Below are 20,194 nucleotides of genomic sequence, written 5' to 3'. Positions count from 1 at the left end.
ATAACATTAAAGTGGTCAGTGATTGGCAATATTTTATCACTTTTCGTTACCGGCCTAGTTAGCATAATGGTTAAAATGCTTGCTAATGAGCAAGGAGACGGGGGTTCAATCCTTGATCAAGTCAAAAAATTATACTTAATACGTTCTTTCTAAACACTCAATATTACAGTTAATCCGTGTCTGTTTACACAACAGTGATTGAATCGTGAGCCAATCTGATTAAATAATTAATAAAATGGATTGACTGTAATCAAGGGGTACCAAAAGGCTCACTTGCCATTGGCTACTACGTCACTCGTTTCTCTGAATAACTCCACTTACCCTTGATCCTCAGCTTATAATGGTGAGTGTTTAACTAGAAGGCATCCAGTACAATTTTTTGAGGTATGACTCGCCTGAGAATTGTAACCGCAGTCTCCTTTGACGAATACTCGAACTAGTTGAAATATTAATTAATATTAACTTTAAAATAATACTGATTTAAAAATAGCTAACAAAATCAGGCTTATTCGTATTATTTGGATTCATCGGACTACTGTTTTCATCTTGAGTGTTACTTTCACAACGTCTTGATGTTTCACAATAATGATCCAATGAATCCAAATAATATGACCCTCATCTCAGAAATTAAAAAACGTGAAATCAGGTTTAGTTTTAGTAAATTAGGCGTTTTTCTTCCAACATTCACGAAGAAAGTATTATTGTGTCGGATGGTTAACAAATCCCACTGATGTTTATATTTTACAGCTAAAAAGCAAAGGTTTTTGTTTGTTTGTTTTAAATAATTGGTGGTGTTCAGATTATTCCTAAAGTCAACTGCTTCAATATCGGAATAACATCAAAGCAAATTGCAAGATCCACATCTCCACGAGAATGGTTCTGCATTTTGATTTGTGGTGGGCGGCGTTGTTCTTGGATAATGAGTGCTGTGTGTAGGAAACTGCAGAGTGAGGTTTGGATTACTCCCTTGCGTCGTCATGTAGCGCTGAAAGTCCATCGGGGTCGCATTGGACAGAGTTTCTTGCATAGCGTTAGAGATGACTTCTCCTTTCTCTTTATGACTGACTTTGCTGTGCGCGGGAGCAGGAGGGTCACCCTGTGTCGAAGTGCTCGTTTCGGGTACAGAGTAGTGAGAGATTCGTTGGATGATTTCATTATACTTATCCTCAAGGTCTGCATGGATTCCTGTACCTCCGTGGCCTCCGATCCCTTTGGAACAAAAACATGAAAACAAAATTCAATTCTTTTATTTTTTTATGAAGATAAAATCAAATTTATGAAAGGCATGATGATTTGTACAATGCACAGAGATCCGAAAAAGTGGTGAAGAATTCAAACACATAACAAATAAATGTTATAAAATGCAAGATAAGTTTCAGTGGTTTTATTCATTTTAAAACGTTTATTCGGTTCAAGAAAACTAATAATCCTAACAAAAATATTATTGCAGCCAATAATAGGGACGTCAATAATATTCCTGAATCTGATAATACTTCAATTAGTAAAAAGATAAATAATTTTGGACATAGTAACCATTTGAGGCAAAATAAGGAGCTACAAATTAATAGGAGGTTGAATGTTATGTGGTGCACCCATCTTTTTTCTTTTAATAATCAAACTAATATCCAGAATTAATTCTTTAGAATAATAGTGTCCAGCATTACATGAGAACAAGAAACATAACTGCAATTTGACTCCTAAATATTCAAAGTTTTGAAAATTACTTACATAAAAATTATATAAAATACTGTTAGAAACCTACCCAATATATATTACAGTAACCTATATTGGGTTAGGATTTCTAAGAGTATATTGTATAATTTTTTATTTTTAAGCCATTTTCAAACTTTAAATATTTAAGAGTCAAGTCGTGGCCATTTTTCTTGTTCTCACGTAACGCTAGACACTATGTTCTTTGAACTGATTAAACGTTTTAAAGCGAGTATAACTACTAAAGATTTTTCCAGATAGGTAGAAGAGTAACTTACCTTTGATAACATTTGAATTTAACATGTTTTCGAATCTCTGTGAATTGTAAAACAAACCCAAAATGCTAACATTTTGACCTATAGCATGGTTATGATCAATTGGGGAAAATATTTAGATACGAATAACCCTAACAAAAATATTATTGCAGCCAATAATAGGGCCATCAATAATATTTCTGAATGTGATAATACTTTAATTAGTAAATAGAAGAATAATTTTGGACATAGTAACCATTTGAGGAAAAATAAGGAGTTAAAAATTAATAGGAGGTTGAATGTTATATGGTACACCTAGCTTTTTTCTTTTAATAATCAAACCAATATCCAGAATTAATTCTATAGAATAATCGAAAACGACTTCAAAGCTCCACATAATCTATATATATAAAAGGCAAATGCAGCGCGCGCATTTTTGTATGTCCGAAAAAGGCTTTCTTCACCGACGGTCCCGGGGTCGTTACTATCATTTAGCAATCTGGATAATACCCTTTTTATGGGGAGCTGGTCCCCCACCCCCAACATCTTGGGGAAACAACGAGCCAAAGTTGGGTAAAAAAACCCAAAAGCTGCTCCGCAGTAAAAGTTAACTCCGCTACTTCTATTTGACCTTATTAATGAGGTCAAATAGAAGTAGCGGAGTTAACTTTTATTGCGGGCACGTGTCAATTCTGTTTTTAATACTTAAATAAATAAATTCAGTGTTTCAGTTACTCTTTCTTGTTGGCCGAGCGGGTAACGTGTAACGTTTTTTGCACACTTTCTTTTCCATCTTCGCCTCAAGGCTTCGGGTTCGATCCTAACTACTTACCAAAACTGTTTTGTTTTTTTTTTAACCCCCCCCCCCAACTCAAACACCCGGGCAACGATTTTTTTTTAAAGAAGTTTTAACATTGTTTTTATATATATATATATATATATTTAAACAGAGTTCTTACTTCGCTTATTCTTTTGTTTTGAACCCCCCCCCCCCCCCCGGCGTCTATAATATAAATCTCACCCGTCTGTTGAAATGTATGTATGTCTGCCTAAAACTTTCGATAGAAGCGACAGATTTTCACAAGATCAGTATTGTAATGAAGTTTGACCCTTCGGGCGACAAATATTAAAAAATTGGCTGAAACCATTAATTACTTCACCCTCAACTGGGCACTTTTCTACAGGGTGGGGTCACTTTTTTCGCTGATAGTTTTGAAAATCATCCCCTCTTTTCGATTGTTTAAACCTACGTCACTTCTGGTTTGGCAATGGGTGCAATAGCAAAGACGTCACATCTTTTTTATTTTTCATTTTCTTTTTCTCCTTCGCGGTACGGATTCGAGCTTGCCTGTCTGCTACCATTTTTTTTTTTTTTTTTTTTTTTTTTTTTTGCTCAACACACACCTCCAAACACCCGGGCAACACCGGGCACCCAGGCTAATAAATTCATAAATAAAAATGTAGTTATCATAGTCAATGGTCCCTAACTTAAACCAATGCAAAATCAGAAAATTCCAAACTGGCATTAGCAAACTATGCTCTGTAAATGTAAAATTCGAAATAGACGTCTTTAATAATAACTGTATACCCAAGAATATGATTTACAAATGTGTTGTTAATGTGTTTTTTTTTTTTATAGTAACAAAATAATAATCGCAACTGATCTGGAAACATTATTAATAATAATAATGATACAAGATGATTTACAAAAGTTTAGTTGCACCAGTTCGTTTTTGTTTTTTTTATACGAGGTGTCTTCAATTTGTTTCCAGACTCTTTTCATATGGGCACTTTTATTGATAGCTCACACATGAAACACTAGTCCCCTTTAAAGTAATCTCCTTCGGCTGCAATGCACTTGTACTGCTCCAACAACTTCTGGAAGCCTCCGTGTGAGTGTGTCAATGATTCTTGTCACAGTCTCTTTCATCTTCTCAACTGTCTCATAACGACAGCCTCTAAGGTTTTCCTTGACCTTAGGGAATAACCAAAAGTCACAGGGATCAAAGTCTGGACTGCGGAATCTGAATTTATCAGTGCGACCATCTCCTTGCTGTCATGACAATGTCTTTCTTTCAAATCTTTTCTGAGCACCTTTGGGACAAACTTTACATAAATTTTCCACATCTTCAGTTCCTTGCAAATAATTGTGTGTACAGTTCCGACACTGACATCAAACTGTGCATTTATTGTCTCTATAGACACACCACAGTCCTTATCCATGAAATTCTTTATTTGGCCAATCAACTCTGGAGTCCTGTCTTCCTTACTCTCCTCACACCTCCCATCATCCCTCACAGACTCTGTCTTCCTTGAATCTCGTATGCCACTCAAAAACTGATGCTCAATTCATGCAAGATGGTCCAAAAGCAGTCTGAAGCATTCCATAGGTTTCTGAGGCATTTGTTTCAAGTTTAAAACAGAATTTTATTGCATATCATTCTTTTAAAGTGTTCTTGCATCCAGATTGCATTTTTGAAATTCACCAGCTCTGACAATCAGGCTTTAGTAGGGTGTATTCCAATTCCTGCTGCAGCTGTTCATTGGAACATGCAATCGTAAAAATTGGTCAGTCATCTCATAAGATGGATTGCAATAAGACAGTGAATTTTCATGAATCTACAATTTTAAATATTTGTACAAAAAAAAAAAACGCCTGGAAACTTATTGAAGGCAATTCGTATATATATATATATAATAATGCTTCACATTTTTGTTTTCAAGTAAGATCTTTGACTTACTCGTTGTTTCATCAAATACTTTTGCATGCAAAATCCGATCCCGCATTTTGCTAATTCCTACCCTCTGATGAGAAGGAAAGTATTTCTTCGAAACTCCGCGGATTAAGGACTATCCACTTATCGAGTGTTTCCTTTTCAGATTAAATATGTTTTTAACTCATTTCAAAGTGTTTTTTAACACCTTTTATTAACTGTTTGCTCATGTATATATATATATATATATATATATATATATATATAATAGTAATATTAACAACAATAAGAAATCTTAATAACAGTGGATCTAACACCATTAATACTCGATGCCTCCATTCAGTCTCGAAAGACATAGGATACCCCTATAGGGTTAGCTGCACATGTAATTGTGAGGCAAGACTTGCGCAATCCCTAACCACACCTCTCCTGAATCGGCACTGTTTGAGTCTAGTGGCAAGGAGAAGTCCAGGACGACTGGAAACAATGCCAAGATAAGCAAAGATCACATACAGCACCTGAAGGTCCCAAATGGTCACCCATTTAGTGCTGACCAGGTTCAATGTTACTTAACTTCAGTGATCCAGCGGGAACTGGTGTATCAACATGATTATGCCGTATAACATCAAGTAACTCCAAACATAATGCCTTTAGACACACTAATTAAACATTAGATCTCAACACATAAAACTTCTTTTACTAGTGATCAATATAATTGCTCCACTTCACTAAGTTGTACTTTAAGCATGGACAAATAACTTACCGTATAGATTGGATCATTCTTAAAAATAAAAGCATACTGCATCAACCTAGTTTTATATCTTGCAGTTTTTGTACTTCTGAAGCCTTGGATATTATGAGACATAAGCTTTAGTATCATGAGTTGGTTTTAATCACGATAGGTCATAAAAGTGGTGCAAAAATGTCCTGTTCCGATAATTCATTTTACCTATCCTGGGACGAGTATTCTTGTTAGTGAATTCATTGAGTAAAACCCAGATTTCATCAAACAAGGATTTTTGGGTCAACTGTTCATCTATGGAACAAGATCGCTTCCCTGAGAACTACAATAAATACTTGTCAAAAACCGTCCTCATCTGTCATTAATAGGGATGTGACAACAGAATATTTTTTTTTCATTCTTTTGACTCTTGGTCATATATCCGACACAGACACACTTAATCAACCGAGAACCACATCTGTCTATATAAAAACATGTAAGATATTAATGGATATAAAACAATGAAAAGAATATGCTGTTGTCACAGCCCTAGTCATTAACCTTTATCATTGAGTGTCTCTAAGCCTTGATAAGTGGTGACTCCTGAATCAAACAAAACAAAAAAACAGAAACCTCTTTTTACTTGATGATCCTAGTTTTGTAAAACCTGGATAGCAAACTTCTGCTTGTGTGTATTTGAATATATTTAAATGAATGTATGCGTGTGTATACATAGAAAGAGGATGAGGGGAGGGGGGGTCATCAGACCACTAATTACAACTTACCTTTCATATTGATATATAACAGGTTTGAGAATATTAATGCCATGCCACCAGGTGGTGGCCAGACTACAGTCTCAAACATCACAGGTAGAATTGGTTTGCGCAGTAGATCAGCTAGGTTCAGTTCACGGCTACAGTGCTGGGAGACGACATATTTCGGGGTAATACAAGCTAAGACAATCTGCAGAATAAGAACAAAATATAAGCAGTTAAAAAACGAAGTTAATTTCTGCTGGAATTTATGAGCCAACAAAATCTAAGTACAAGTTAATGGTATGCTCTATATGATTGATTAGGATTTCTAAATGTTGGTCTTGGGCATGCCTCTATTCTGCCTTGGATACTTTAAGGCAAGATAATCCTGTGCGGCCACCTCCAAACTATCTTTCCTAGTCTTTTATATATTTTTTTTCTGACTAATATTACATGAAATCTTTTAGAATATCAATAAATCTTACTAAGATCTCAAAGTACAAGGAGCATCCAACCCACATCTCATAGCAGTAGAGCAACGAAAGCCTGCATCATCTGGGAAATGCTTTTGATTTAAAAACAACTTCATGGCTGGGAGGAGGTGAAAGTCAGAGGGCGCAAAGTTAGGAGAGTAGGGAAAGATTTCATATGCAAAAGGTCTGGCAACTTGCATGTTATGGACTGGAATGCTGTCTTGCAGGAGGAGGTTAGCTTTGCCTCTTGATTTTGATAGCTGATCGTAATTTCCTAAAAAGTCAAGCACAATAGAATCCTATAATTGTAGTATCCTTTCACTACTCCATCCTCATCCCAGAAGACTCAGCATTACCTTGCTAATGGAGGACTGCACTTTTGCCTTCTTTAGAGGTGGTGCTTCTGCTGCATTGACTGGGCTTTGGTCTCTGGATCATTGATTTCATCCTGCGTAATCAGTTTTTTTTTTTAATTTTGACTCCTCTTCTCGACACATCTCCAAATTCATCCTCAAGCACTCGACATGTTCTCGCTTTTAGAAAGGTGTCAGCAGACTGGGAATCCATCTGGCAGACACCTTCATTCAGACACTGGTCATGGATGATAGTTTCCACAGACACTGTACTAATCTTAAACTCTTAAGCTATTTGGCAAATAGTCACGCGTTGATCTTCCAAAATGGCAGCTTCAACTTGACTGACAGATGTCTTTCTTACCAATGGTAGAAGCAGGAACGACCAAGTCTAGAAGATGTTTCCACAGATTTTCGAATGTATTTAAATTCACAATGCCAACATTTTACAAGGTCATATGACAAGGCATCATTACCATATGTTTTACTACCTCCGGTCAGAAATACTTGGTGCATACAAGTTTCAAGTTTTATAAGGCAGTACTTTTGAAAGGAAATACAGGTTAACCAAATAATTATACTTAATTAAATTGACAATTGCTTGTATGTACATTCTTACAATGTATGATTAAATAAATATACAAAAAATAATGCAAAAAACTAAAACATCTATTTATTCAATTGTGTTAATTTACTTTTCAATTCTTCTGATATCAAAATTGAAGAGGGAAGTTTTCCTTTTCTTTCTAGCTGTGCTTTTGACATATGCTGAAGCCTGTAATTGTTGCCACCATCAGCCAAAATTATTTGTTCCATTGTCTCCTGCAATGTCAGAAAAATGTTGTTCAACTTTGATTTTTCTAATTCTTGAAAGCTGGTTTCAACTGTTTTAATTCATCAATACTTTTTGAAGTCTTTTGGTGTTGAATGGATTGGATTGTATTGAAGTAACCTAGGTCAAGCACATTCAGATCCGGACTGTTTGCAAGCTGGTTAACCAGTTCAATGTTCAGTCCTAATCTCTCCGATTCTTATTTGAACACCGGGTCCGTTGGATGTACATGTGGCTTAGCATTGTCTTGTTGAATTATGATTCGTTGTGCAATGGATCCACTTGGTCATTTGTTCCGTGTGGAAACAAGGACCTTTTCAACAAGGAATTCACGAATCTGAATTTTTGTGATTGTATCCATGATTTTAGTTACCATTGTTCCAGTAGGCTTGTTTCTTCTGTTATGTTTAGCCACCTCTTGTTTGACAAATGGCCAAATTCCAATCTTCCCGTCAAAGTAACATTTACGATTTGGATCCCAACGGGGTTGAGCCACGGCAGCAAGAAACATTACCTTTGTAATGAAACACTTGCTTTTAGTTGTTCTTAAAGGGTCATGTTCGTCTTTGCCTAAATAAAATTTCCTTGCATTTTGCGTCATGTAAAACCATTTCTCATCAATATGTATGACATCAAACATTTCTCTAAAAGTTCCTCGATTTAAATCCAACTGCGAACGGCAAAAATTAATGTGACATTTCATGTTTTCTATCGTGAGAAGCGGTTTTACAGCATTTGAATGTGCCCAAATTTCGCCATCTTTCATCCTTGCAATCAACGTTGTCTTAGGTATTCCACATGCTTGAGCAGTAGACCTCAATGTGGTTCTTTTTCTCAAGGGAATGGTGTTTATTTTTGGCAACTCTGAACTATAGTGCTTTTTTTTGGCCACAGAGAAACTTACAGCTCAAAGAATCCATTGGCACGGATATATCGGACAAACTGTCTAGTGCTCGTGACCAAATTCTGCCTACAGTACTTCTTCCTATACCGAATTTTGTGGCAACATCTTTGATTGCACCTTGTTCTAGGATGCACCCTTTAGACCTTTATAGCAACGCTTGCAGAACTGCTGTTTGTCTTGAATTTGTCGATTCTCTCTTATCACTTCTGTTTTTATCTTCCACATTGGCATCAACTACATTTTCCATATTTATATAGCCACTGCGGGTATTTTTAAAAATAGATTATATAACAGTAAACAAAGTAATGTGCATAGATTAAACTCTAAATGACTTTTAGAACGAAAACTGTTCTTTTTTTTTTTTTTTTCAATTAAGCACGCTCTAAAGTACTATCAGTTACCCCCTAAAACATTGAAATGGTGCGTGACAAAACCTAAAATGCGGACAGTTTTAATTCTGCACCAACTATTTCCGACCGAAGGTAGTATCATTTTATCAAAAGTCTCCTGTGGTGCGCATTTTTCTTTTTCAGATATAAAAAAAAAAAAAAAAAAAAAAAAAAAAAAAAAACTGATCAATACTCAACAGGTTCATTGCACACCTAAATCAGTTTAAACACCTGTAAGAATTGAACTACGATTAGTTCAGAACTGCAATTTGCCACATAACCCATAGAGATATAAATCATTGCACATGTAAAATTTGGGCTAGATTAAATCAACTGCAAAATTTATCTGACAATATGAATTATTTTTATGAAAAAAAAGAAAGTCATTTCTTTTTTATGGCATTTTTTTGGTGTGGATGGAGAAGTGAACAGCCATTTCATCACCAAATTTTGCTGTTTACGTCCATTTACATTTGCAAAAGCACCACTGATTATTGTAGCTCTGCCTAGTCATTATTTTCTGTTTCAAGGGATGTTTATGTATCTTGTTACAACAAGGTGGGTTATAATGATATTGTGTGGTGGGGTTACTATATTAAGCTTCTGACATAATAAAAAAAAAAAAAAATGTATAAAAAGTGGAATAAAGATGAAAACCTAAATTTTATTAATCCAGACAAAACTTTTTCTTTTTGTGCAACTGAAGCAACACAGGATAAACAAATGCCTCATAGCAACCACAGTTGACGATATAAATGTTTGGAAATTTTTTTTTTTTTTTTCCTACCTTGCAGTTTCGTATACCATGCTCTATTCTGTTGTAGAGCTGGTCACCTCCACCTAGTTGACCAATGTCCATCCAACAGGAGTAACCGGCCCTCTCAAGTCTGTCCCACAATGCCTGGACTTCATCTTGACTGTCCCACTGATAACTGATGAATACCTGAGGTGGGGGTGAAGATCCAGCTTTATCTGAAACACAATTATTTATTATTATTTTTTTAATGGAAATGGTTTCATTTTTTTTTTATCTGAAAATAAAATTAATATTAGGTTTTCATAACAATGTTGCCATTAGTGACACACAGAAGTCTGATAATAGCCAGGGCCAACTCTTCAGAAGAATCTGAAATTCAGGGAATTTTGCTTAATTGTTCTCTACTGACTATGGATCAAATTTAATGCCAATCTGAAATATTTGAATTGTAAAATGAGAAATATTTTGCCCACCTTGTTTCCTTAAAAGCATCTTAAAATACAACAAAGAAACTAGGATTTAAGGAATATTTATTAATTGAAGTCTAATAACTATTGAAAAAAAAAAAAAACACAAAAAATCAGAAGTGTCTGCATTTTCATTCAATTCTGGCTCCTATCACAGTAGCCTCATACGCGTCAGTGACAATATGCTTTGTTTGTGATGAAAAAAAATTCACAAAATAAATACATAAAATAAAAAAGGAAACCAAAAAATAAGATTATAAATTAAGATATAAATTAAACAAATATACAAAACTTAAAATAAAAGTTTAAAATAAACTTTTAAATGAATCAACATTTATAAAAAATAAAATTTCCAAAGACAAATAAAACTAAAAAACTTGTTTAAATACTCATCAATTAATTTTGTAAAACTATAAAGTAATAAGAAAATTATAAACTAAAAGCAAAAAAAAAAAAAAAAAAAAAAATCAGACTGTGTTTCTTACTTCGGTGTTCCTGAAAGATTTCAATGATATCATAGCGGGACATCTGTTCCAGAAATGTTAGCAATACATCAATGGATACCTGAGTGTTTCCGCTACTCAGAATCCAATCAGTGAGCAAAGCAAGAGAAGGATTCAAATCATTGTTGAACTTTTCAAACTTGGATTTCTTATAACCTTAAACGAATAAATAATAATTATAAATAGAAAAGCATTCCATAAAGTTCCAACATACCCACCCCCAGGATCAACAGCAAAAATTTCAATCACTAAACAAAACACTTAAAAAAAAAAAAATTTTTTTTTTTTAAAATATTCACAAGTTTTGAAACAGTTTCCTTTATTTTTGTTGAGTTCATTTTTTTCATAAAGTTTTTTTTTTTTTTTTTTTTTTTTTTTTCCTGATCATGCGTTTTCTGATCATGCTTTTTCAGCTATCTTCAGTAATCTTCTGAGAATTTTAAACAGTAACTTTTTTTTTTTTTTTTACTTGGGGGAGTCAAGGCCCGAAGTCTACTCGAGGATAAGAATTAATGAATCTAAGGTGGTAGTGTAGTAATCGTTAATGGTGTAAATTGGGTAGAATTTAATTAGAAACGGCTCAACAAGAATTTGTTTGCATTGAATTTGAAGGCTACCATGTTGTATTCAATCAAGAAGCAGGACAACACAACAGTGTTCCACAAACGGGCAGTCCTGGAAAGGAAGCTTTGTTGAGAGAATCTGCGTTTAGAATTAGACACAGATAGAGAGTGGGGAAATTGTTTATAGTGGTTATAACTAGTTGAGCATTTTTTTTTTTTTTTTTTTTTTTTTTTTTTTTGGAAGTTTTGACAGGGGGGGGGGCATAGATTGGAGTTCAGTTAATCAATCCACTGGTTAAATGTTATTTTAGAGTTGTATTTACCTCCTCTTACCATGGGTAGATGTGACATATAGTCTGGAAAGTGGATATTGAAGAACCAGCATATAAGTCGTGGTGTTCCTGGCAAGCTATACCACTTCAATTTCAAAATGATAATCAACTTCAAAATAAGAAATAATCAACTTCAAATTGAGAATTAATATAATGCAGATAAATTTAATATTTATTCGTCCAATTTTTACTTCAAAGGGATTTAAAATGATATAAGCATTTGTAAGAAATTTATTTAAAATATTATATCATCTAGATTAATTACAGAGATAAGAAGGCTTGGTATTACAATACGAAGTTAATGCAAATCTCGGTGGAAATATTATTCATTGTTTCTAATTTGCTGAGACAGAATTAGCACCATTTAAAATCCCAACAATTAAGTCTGCCATACTTCTCTATACGTCCACTTTAAACCTTTTCAATGGTATTTAGCATCGGACTATAGGAGGCAAGTCTCCAAATTTAGTGTTGCCTAAATTTATCCTCCTCCACAACTTCTTCAATTGAAGTTGTGCAAGGAGGTTTCATAAATTTGCTTTTCTAAAGTACTCCCAGGTCCATTCTTTTGCATCCCCTTTTGTGAAAGAACCTTTTCTAATTTTATGATGAATCGATACATTATTACAAATACATCCAATAACATGGATGTTATTTCCCGAGGATCTGGCTTTGACTGTAGTGCACCTTGTACTTTTTTTTTTTTTTTTTTTTTTTAGAGCAGCATTCTTTTCTCGAAATATGGAAAAAATTTTTTTTATATATATAGGTGTTACCACTTATCAGGGCCTGGAGGTCACTCTAGGATAAGGGTTAATGAGTATGCAGTAGTCAATGGGGTAATATCGTAGTAATCATTAGTAATGGAAATTTGGTAAATTTAAGAGGATGATTCATCAAGAATTTGTTTATGTTGGACTTGAAGACTATCAAATTGTAATCAGCTGGAAAGCAGGAAAACAGAAGACAATTCCACAGGAGTGCAGTTCTAAGAAAGAAGCTTTCTTCATGGAATCTACATTTTGGTTTAGACACAGATAAAGAGTGGGGAAAATTATTGACAGTGGTTTCAGCTAGACGAGTGATTAAAATTGGTTTCATCCATATAAAGAATTTACAGACTTTGGGACTGAAATTCTAATAAGCTAATGTGTCATCTTTTCGTTTAGCCGTATTGATATTATTATTGACAGCTTCTAGTTCATAATGAACTACCTTTAAAGTAAAGGCCATAGAGTTCAAGTCCTTTTTTATGCACTCTTTCGTCGCACAAACTTTTTCGACCAACTTATTTACAATGTCTTGAAAAGTGACCCTAGCATAGTTTTCAAGTATGTCCAAGGATGAAGTACTGCTGCCACATCTGAGCAGAAGCTGCTAGAAAGACCATATCCTGCCTTGACAGAGTTCAAAATAGACTTCGTAGCCTAGTGGGGGGACACCCTTTCTCTTCCCTGCAACCTCTTTCCCACAGAAGAGACGTTGCAAGCCTGTCTCTGCTTTATCGTTATTTTCATGGTAAGTGCTCATCTGAGCTCCAGTCTCTCACAAAAAGCACCCGTCTATCTGAAACCACTATCACTAATTTTCCCCCACTCTTTATCAGTGCCTAAACCTAAACATAGATTCCATGAACAAACGTTCTTTTTTAGAACTACATGCCTGTGGAACTTGGTTCTGCTTTCCAGCTGACTACAATATGGTCGTTTTCAAGCCCAACGTGAACAAATTCTTCATGAACCATCCCCTTAAGTAGTCTAATTTACCAAATTTCCATTACTAACAATTACTACAATATTTTCCCCATTGACTACTGTATACTCATTAACCCTTACTCTCGAGTGGCCTCCAGATCTTGATAAGTAGTGACTCCTTTGTATAAAATTTAAAAAAAATTCAGCCATAAAGTTTTTATACTCTTGTGTAATTTATTTATTTCCTTGCTCCTCCTTTAGAATCATTCTTATCAGCACCCTGGTGTAACCAATGCTGAGACATACCAATTGTTCTTATCAGGTTTTTCCAATGATATGCTGAAGCATGGGTAGCTAAAATTTGGGTCTTTTTTTTTTCACCAGTCACAGTTTTCTTGGGGTAAATTCTCTTTGAAGCTGTTGCTAATTTTTTTCAGCTTTTTTTTTTTTTTTTTTTTTTTTTTTTTTTAGAGGTTTTCCACATCATTTTTGCCAATATGGGAATTTCTCATCTTAATTTTATTGTTGGCTCACCTTTCTTGGCCTCAAAGTTGTGTGTATTTTGTTTTGCTTCATCTATGCATATAATGAAGATGACCAGTTAATTTCCTTGTTCACAGAGTAATTTGTTTTGTTTTGTTTTTTTTTTTACAAAAGAGTCACCACTTATCAAGGCCTGGATATCACTTGAGGATAAAGTTTAATAAGTGTACAGTAGTCAGTGGGAAAATGTATTAATAGTTAGTAGTGGAAATTTGGTAAATTGCATTATGTAAGGGGATGGCTCATCAAGAACTTGTTCACATTGGACTTGAAGTCAACCATATTGTAGTCACTTAGAAAGTAGGAAAACAGAGTTCCAGGGGCGTGTAGTTCGAAGAAAGAAGCTTTGTTCATGGAATTTACGTTTAAAGAGATCTCAATTTGGAGTTGTTGATTCTTATTTTAAAATTGATTGATTTTAGTCTTTTGACATTTTTCTCATTTTGAAGTTGATTAATTCATTTTGAATTTGATTGGTCCAATTTGAAGTTGATTGTTTCTCATTTTGAAGTTGATTGTTCCATTTTGGAGTTGATTAATTTATTTTACATGAAAATAAGTCCATTTCGAAGTTGATTATTATCATTTTGAAAGTAAACAGGTATAGAAATGCCTGAGCAGCCCTAGACAATTAGCAATAAACTAGCCCTTTCTCAAACAGAAGGTAAAGCCTGGGAGGATAGATATTCTAGGACAGCTAAGAACCACACCATTATTGTCATAATGACCCAGACTCTGCTGGATTGATTGTTGAGAACGTATTTTCGACTGCTTGCCATCTAAATTGGCTTAACTAGAGTTTGATGGTGCCTAGGTGTTGGGAGTTCAATCCCAGGTGAAGGAACCTAAGAAAAATATCTTAACTGATATCAGATGTTTGACCCATTAAGTCCCAGGGCATCTATTTCTTTTTTATTATTGAGTTGAAACTTTGTGTAATGATTAAAAATGAATCATAATGCACAAATTGGAAGGAAAAAGTTATATTATTCAAAAAGCAAAATATTGACTGTCCTATAAATAGGATATTGGGTACATGTGATATAATTTAGAAATCAAGAGGCTAGAGGCTATACATTCCAGATGAAATTTGCACATTATGGTAAGGAAAAAAGCAATTATTTTACTTTTGGCCATAAGTTAGTGGCTGACTATTGCAAGACTCATTTTTATAAGTTTGTATATCTTCGAACAAATAGAATTTTAGTAAATTTCACAAGAATTTTTAAAAACGTTTCAGCAACTCCTGGCGAGATGAATTTTATCCTTTTTATGCAGCAAGCAGTACTATTATATATTATTTTCTAGATTTAAAAAAATTCATTGTCCTAATCATAGGACAATGGGATCTAACAAGCTAAAATTGGCGAAAAGCACAAGATGAGAGCAATCTATCCAAGTGGCACCTGAAGAAAGCTAAAGAGTAAAGCAAACGAAATGTGAAACTGACAACAACCAGGATGAGAAAAATAGTGAATATTTTAAAGAATGATATCAAGTTAGAAAGTTCTTGCGGATTTTAACTTTCAAATTCATATGAACCAAAATTTATTGATCGAAATAAGCAACATCAGAATCAACACACTTTTGCCAACGCAAAACAAAAATGTATTTATGCCAGTAACGTAAAAATCTTGCGTTCTGGTGGTGATGATATCACTTAGGTTTTTGAAGCATTTCTCGTGCAGAAAGTTGTCGAGATGCTTGAAAAAGTGGTAGGTGAGAGGTCTGAAGAGTATGGCGGATGAGGCAGAGTTTTGTAGCCCTATTCGTTCAACTTCTACAGAGTCAGTTTAGCAACATGTGTCATGGAGAAGAATTGGGCTTTTTCTGTTGACTAATGCCGGGTGTTGTTGTCGAAGTTTCTAATGCATTTCACCAATTTGTTGACAGTACTTTCCCGCTGTAATGGTTTCGCCTGCATTAAAAAAAACTGTAATGGATGAGACCAGTCGCAGACAACCAAACAATCAGCATCGCCTTCTTTTGGCATCTAATCACTGAGCTTAGCATCGCCGGGTGTCATAAAGAACCCACTTTTCATCACAAGTCACAACCCGGTTGAGAAACTGGTCATTCTTGTTGCGTAAAAGAAGGAAAGATGACACTTGATAATGGCGTTTCTTTTGGTTTTCGTTCAATTCATGAGGCACCCTTTTTTCAAGTTTTTTTGTCTTTCCAATCTCTTAAGTTGTTGGAAATCATCATATACGTTAGTTCTAATTCAGAAACAAGTTCTCAAACAGTTGTGCATGGATTGGCTTCGACTAAGGCTCTTAATTAATCATTGTCAACATCCGATGGCCAACCACTAAGCTCATCGTCTTCAAGACTCTCGTCGCCGCCATGAAATTTCATAAACCACCATTGTGCTGTGCGTTCAGTAGTGATTCCATGACTTTGTTGATAATGCAATCTGTTTCAGCAGCTTTTCAACCTAGTTTGAATTGAAATAAGAAAATTGTGCAAATTTGCTTTTTTTCATCTTGTATTCAGCATTCTGAAAAGAAGGCATAATTGTTTTAAAACGATTGTTATCTAAATGATTAGATAGAATGAAAAACGCTGTTTAAAATGATATATAAAGTAAAGGTATTATAACGAAAACTTTGAAATCAAAATTAAAAATTCCGCAAGAACTTTCTTGTCAACTTAATAATACTCCATCTTAGGAATATCAAAAACGAATACATAAATAAAAAAAAAAATCGAGTTAGTTAACAATAAAGAACATTAATTTTTCTATTATTTTGAATATTTTTTCAGGGTTTCACTTGTAGGGGGAAGTATCCTCAAACCAGGTTATCCTGAGAAAAACCACTGCATAGAAATACCTTAGACACTTAAAGATAGTCTAGTAGTCATTCAAGTTCTCTCCAGCATTGTATAAATTTCAATGTGTACAAACAAATAAAAATTTAATATATAAACTGCTATATATCTGTCGGCCTCCATATTTTCAACTATTTCTCCTCCGAAACTAAAAGTCTCACAGCAGCGTTTTACGAGCCGGTCTTATATGGGTCTTTAGCTGGTTAAGATTGTTTTTTAGGGGTCAAAAATGGGTTAAAATGGAAAAACTTGTTAAACATTTTTATTTTTAATCGGTTTGTATATGTGTCACATTGGTACAGTAGTAACGTCACCAGCTTTGAATGCTACAGTTTCAGTTTCGATTTTAGCTGATGGCACCTAAATACTTTTTTTACTTTTGAAATTATGACTCTCTATGAAATCTGAACAAATCAAAATATATTTAAGCATATTTTACACCCGGGCAAAGCTGGGTGCCCCACTCTACCCACTAGTAAGAACTAAAATTACTTTACTTCAACATTTGATAGGTACAGCAATTGCTTACTATAATGTAGACATCCAACTCTGATATTAAAAAAATTACATTGCATGGAGATTTGATGAATTCAAGGGTATTCTAGTGTTAGAAAACCCTTATATTCGAACAATTAAGCCTGTTTTACAAGTATTTTAGAGATATGTGCTCTGACAAACTACAAGCCCTTGTACTCCTACAACATAAATAGCCCTGACAAGCAGCAAAATCCCACTTCTACACGGTAGAGATTCCCAGATGCCAGAATGCCTTCTACTCTAATTGTGACCCGATGGAGCACAGGGCAATGTCAGAGAACCTTGCTGGTGGGTTAAGAGGCAGTCGGTCTCTTGGGTGGTCCTTTCAACATGAATTCAGATTTTGCATTATTGAATCTAATATGATGATGATGGAAGAAAAGGAATCTGTGTTCTTAACAGATAATCGAAATGACCCCCCCCCCCTGCACAAGATGGATAGTTTAAAGATTAAAGTGGAAACCATAAATATATATTTCCCAAGCAGTGAAAATTTGGCACTTATGTTTTAATTGAGAGACCTCCACAGAATCAAGGCAAGTAATCTTCTGCATTAGAGCGTTCAGAGTTTGGCCCCACCTTTGGGAGGCAGAACGTTACTGGACCCAGTGAAAGGGTCGGCTCCGATTGGTTGGTGACCATTTGGGATCTGTATCGAGAAGGCGGAGTTACAACCAACCGATTCCAATATAATGGAGACATCTGAAGCAGAAAACACACACCCACATGTCTTTGGCACACACACCCTCATTGAAACCTGGTTGAGACATGTCTCTGTTTTCTTTTCTAAGTTAATCTTTTTCTCAAGTGTAAACTGACGATAACGAACGAAGAACTTTGTTAGCGAATGAATGCCAGCCCCCTAGAATTTGTACAAGTGACTAATGCATTTGTGTACTACTTGTAACGTTTAATGCAATAATTATTTTATGTTATGAAAAAAGTTAATCCTTGACTTCTTTGTCTTGTTTGGGAAACGCCATTGCTTGGAAGTGCAGTCTATTTCCAGATCGGCCCTGTTGACAGTTTGGAAGCCGAGCCAAGATTGGAGACAAGTAAGCAATGGGGACAAATCATATCACTGGACGAGATAAAAGTGATGCCATGGGGATATGAGCCAGTTGCACCTTTCTTTCAAGCCTGTGCATCCGTTCCAGCTCTGAGGGGTTACATAATAGTTTCTTTCCTAGGACTGCTAGACGTAAGAATTCTCTTCCAAGTTTCTGCTTCCCTGATTGTACTGACATGCAGAAGTTAAAGTGTAATGTAAACAGACATCTTGCTGCTCAACTCCCTACATAGTATCCCTGCAAAGTGGTACCGTGCTTTGTTTGGGGTGAAAATGCAAGAAAAAATGTTTTTTTTAAATTACCAAGATGATTGGCTAAGCAGATCCAGTCTTGGTTTTCGATTCCACTGTTAAGTAATTTAGCAGCACTTTTCATCCATTGCGGTAAATCTGGTAATTCTTTCTCTACATTCCCATTTGTTCCTTCCACTGATATGTTGGCCAAAACTGTTTTCTTCAAGGCTGAAACAAGAAAAATAGAAAGAAGAATACATTAAAAGAAAAATAATCGATTTTGAAGAAAAATATATATGTTTAGGGACTGAAAAATAAGATTAAAATTATCTACTTTGCACCCAGAAAATGAGAGTTATCTGCCCTTGGATTGAGATTGATCATGACAGTGAAAAATAAACAAAAAGTGCCTTGCAAAAAAAAAAAAATACTAACGTCATAATTTCACTTCAGCAGTTTCTAAATTATCATGGAACCTGTAAATATGTTTAATGTGTTTTTTTTTGTTTTTTTTTTTTTACATGGGTGTCACCACTTATCAAGGCCCAGAGGCCACTCAAGGATAAGGGTTAATAGGTATACATTAGTCATTGTGATTTTAGCATAGTAAACAGTGGGAATTTTGTAACTTGGATTACTTAGGGGGACGATTCAATTAGAACTTGTTCACATTGGACTTTTTCTTTTTTTTTTTTTTTCATAGGTATCAACACATTATCAAGGCCAAGAGGCCACTCAAGGATAAGGGTTAAAGAGTGTACAGTAGAAATTGGACAATATAATAATCATTAGTAATGAAAATTTGGTAAATTTGATAACTTATATGGAACGGCTCATCAAGAACTTATTTACGTTAGACTTGAAGACAACCATATTGTAGTCAGCCGGAAAGCAGGAAAACGGAAGACAATTCCACAGGCGTGCAGTTCTAATAAAAAAGCTTTGTTCATGGAATCTACGTTTAGGTTTAGGCACAGATAAAGAGTGGGGGGAATTATTGATAGTGTTTACAGCTAGACGAGTGTTTCTTGTGAAAGTTTTGCAAGGGGGGACCATAGATTGAAGCTCAGTCGAACACTTTCCATGAAAATAACGATACATCAGAGACAAACTCGCAACATCTCTTCTGTGAGATAGAGGTTGCAAGGAAGAGAAAAGGACATCTCCTACAAGGCTACAAAGTCTATTTTGAACTCTATCAAGGCAGGACAAGTCCTTTCTAGCAGCTCCTGCCCAGATGTGGCAACAGTATTCCATCCTTGGATGTACCTGGCTCTTATATAGATAGAGAATTGCATCAGCAGTGAGATATCTACTGGATCGATAGAAAGATCCCACCATTTTTCCAGCGGCCTTGGCAACAGATTTGATGTACATGTTCCATTTAAGATCAGGAGTAATGGTCAAGCCCAGAAGCTTGTCAAAACTTGAGGCCTCCTGAAGACGAGAGCCATTCATCTCCGCAACCCCAAACTGACAACCTCACTCCAACTGCATGTTCTGTGGATTGCCTTGTTTACCATCTGCATGTTCTAGTTGTGTTGACGATATCGATCAA

General features: G+C 35.0%; 1 protein-coding gene across 3 annotated transcripts in view; it reads right to left on the bottom strand.

The window, feature by feature from the left end:
* Positions 1 to 698: 698 nt before the first annotated feature.
* LOC145245908 (uncharacterized) overlaps positions 699 to 20,194 on the bottom strand; it is a 388,923-nt gene continuing 369,427 nt past the window's right edge. For all 3 annotated transcript variants that reach the window (XM_080107649.1, XM_080107648.1, XM_080107650.1), the window contains 5 exons: positions 18,706 to 18,864; positions 10,815 to 10,988; positions 9,893 to 10,077; positions 6,185 to 6,362; positions 699 to 1,209 (listed from right to left, as the gene is read on the bottom strand). In XM_080107649.1, coding sequence (XP_079963775.1) covers positions 839 to 1,209; positions 6,185 to 6,362; positions 9,893 to 10,077; positions 10,815 to 10,988; positions 18,706 to 18,864 — 1,067 coding nt within the window. In that variant the 3' untranslated portion in view covers positions 699 to 838. The remainder of the gene's footprint in view (positions 1,210 to 6,184; positions 6,363 to 9,892; positions 10,078 to 10,814; positions 10,989 to 18,705; positions 18,865 to 20,194) is intronic.

The sequence above is a fragment of the Euprymna scolopes genome, chromosome 23 (genome assembly GCF_053919585.1).
Source record: "Euprymna scolopes isolate OS-2025 chromosome 23, ASM5391958v1, whole genome shotgun sequence".
Taxonomy (NCBI): Eukaryota; Metazoa; Mollusca; class Cephalopoda; order Sepiida; family Sepiolidae; genus Euprymna; species Euprymna scolopes.
Note: the sequence above shows the minus strand (reverse complement) of the source record. Positions and strands in the feature narration are given on the sequence as shown.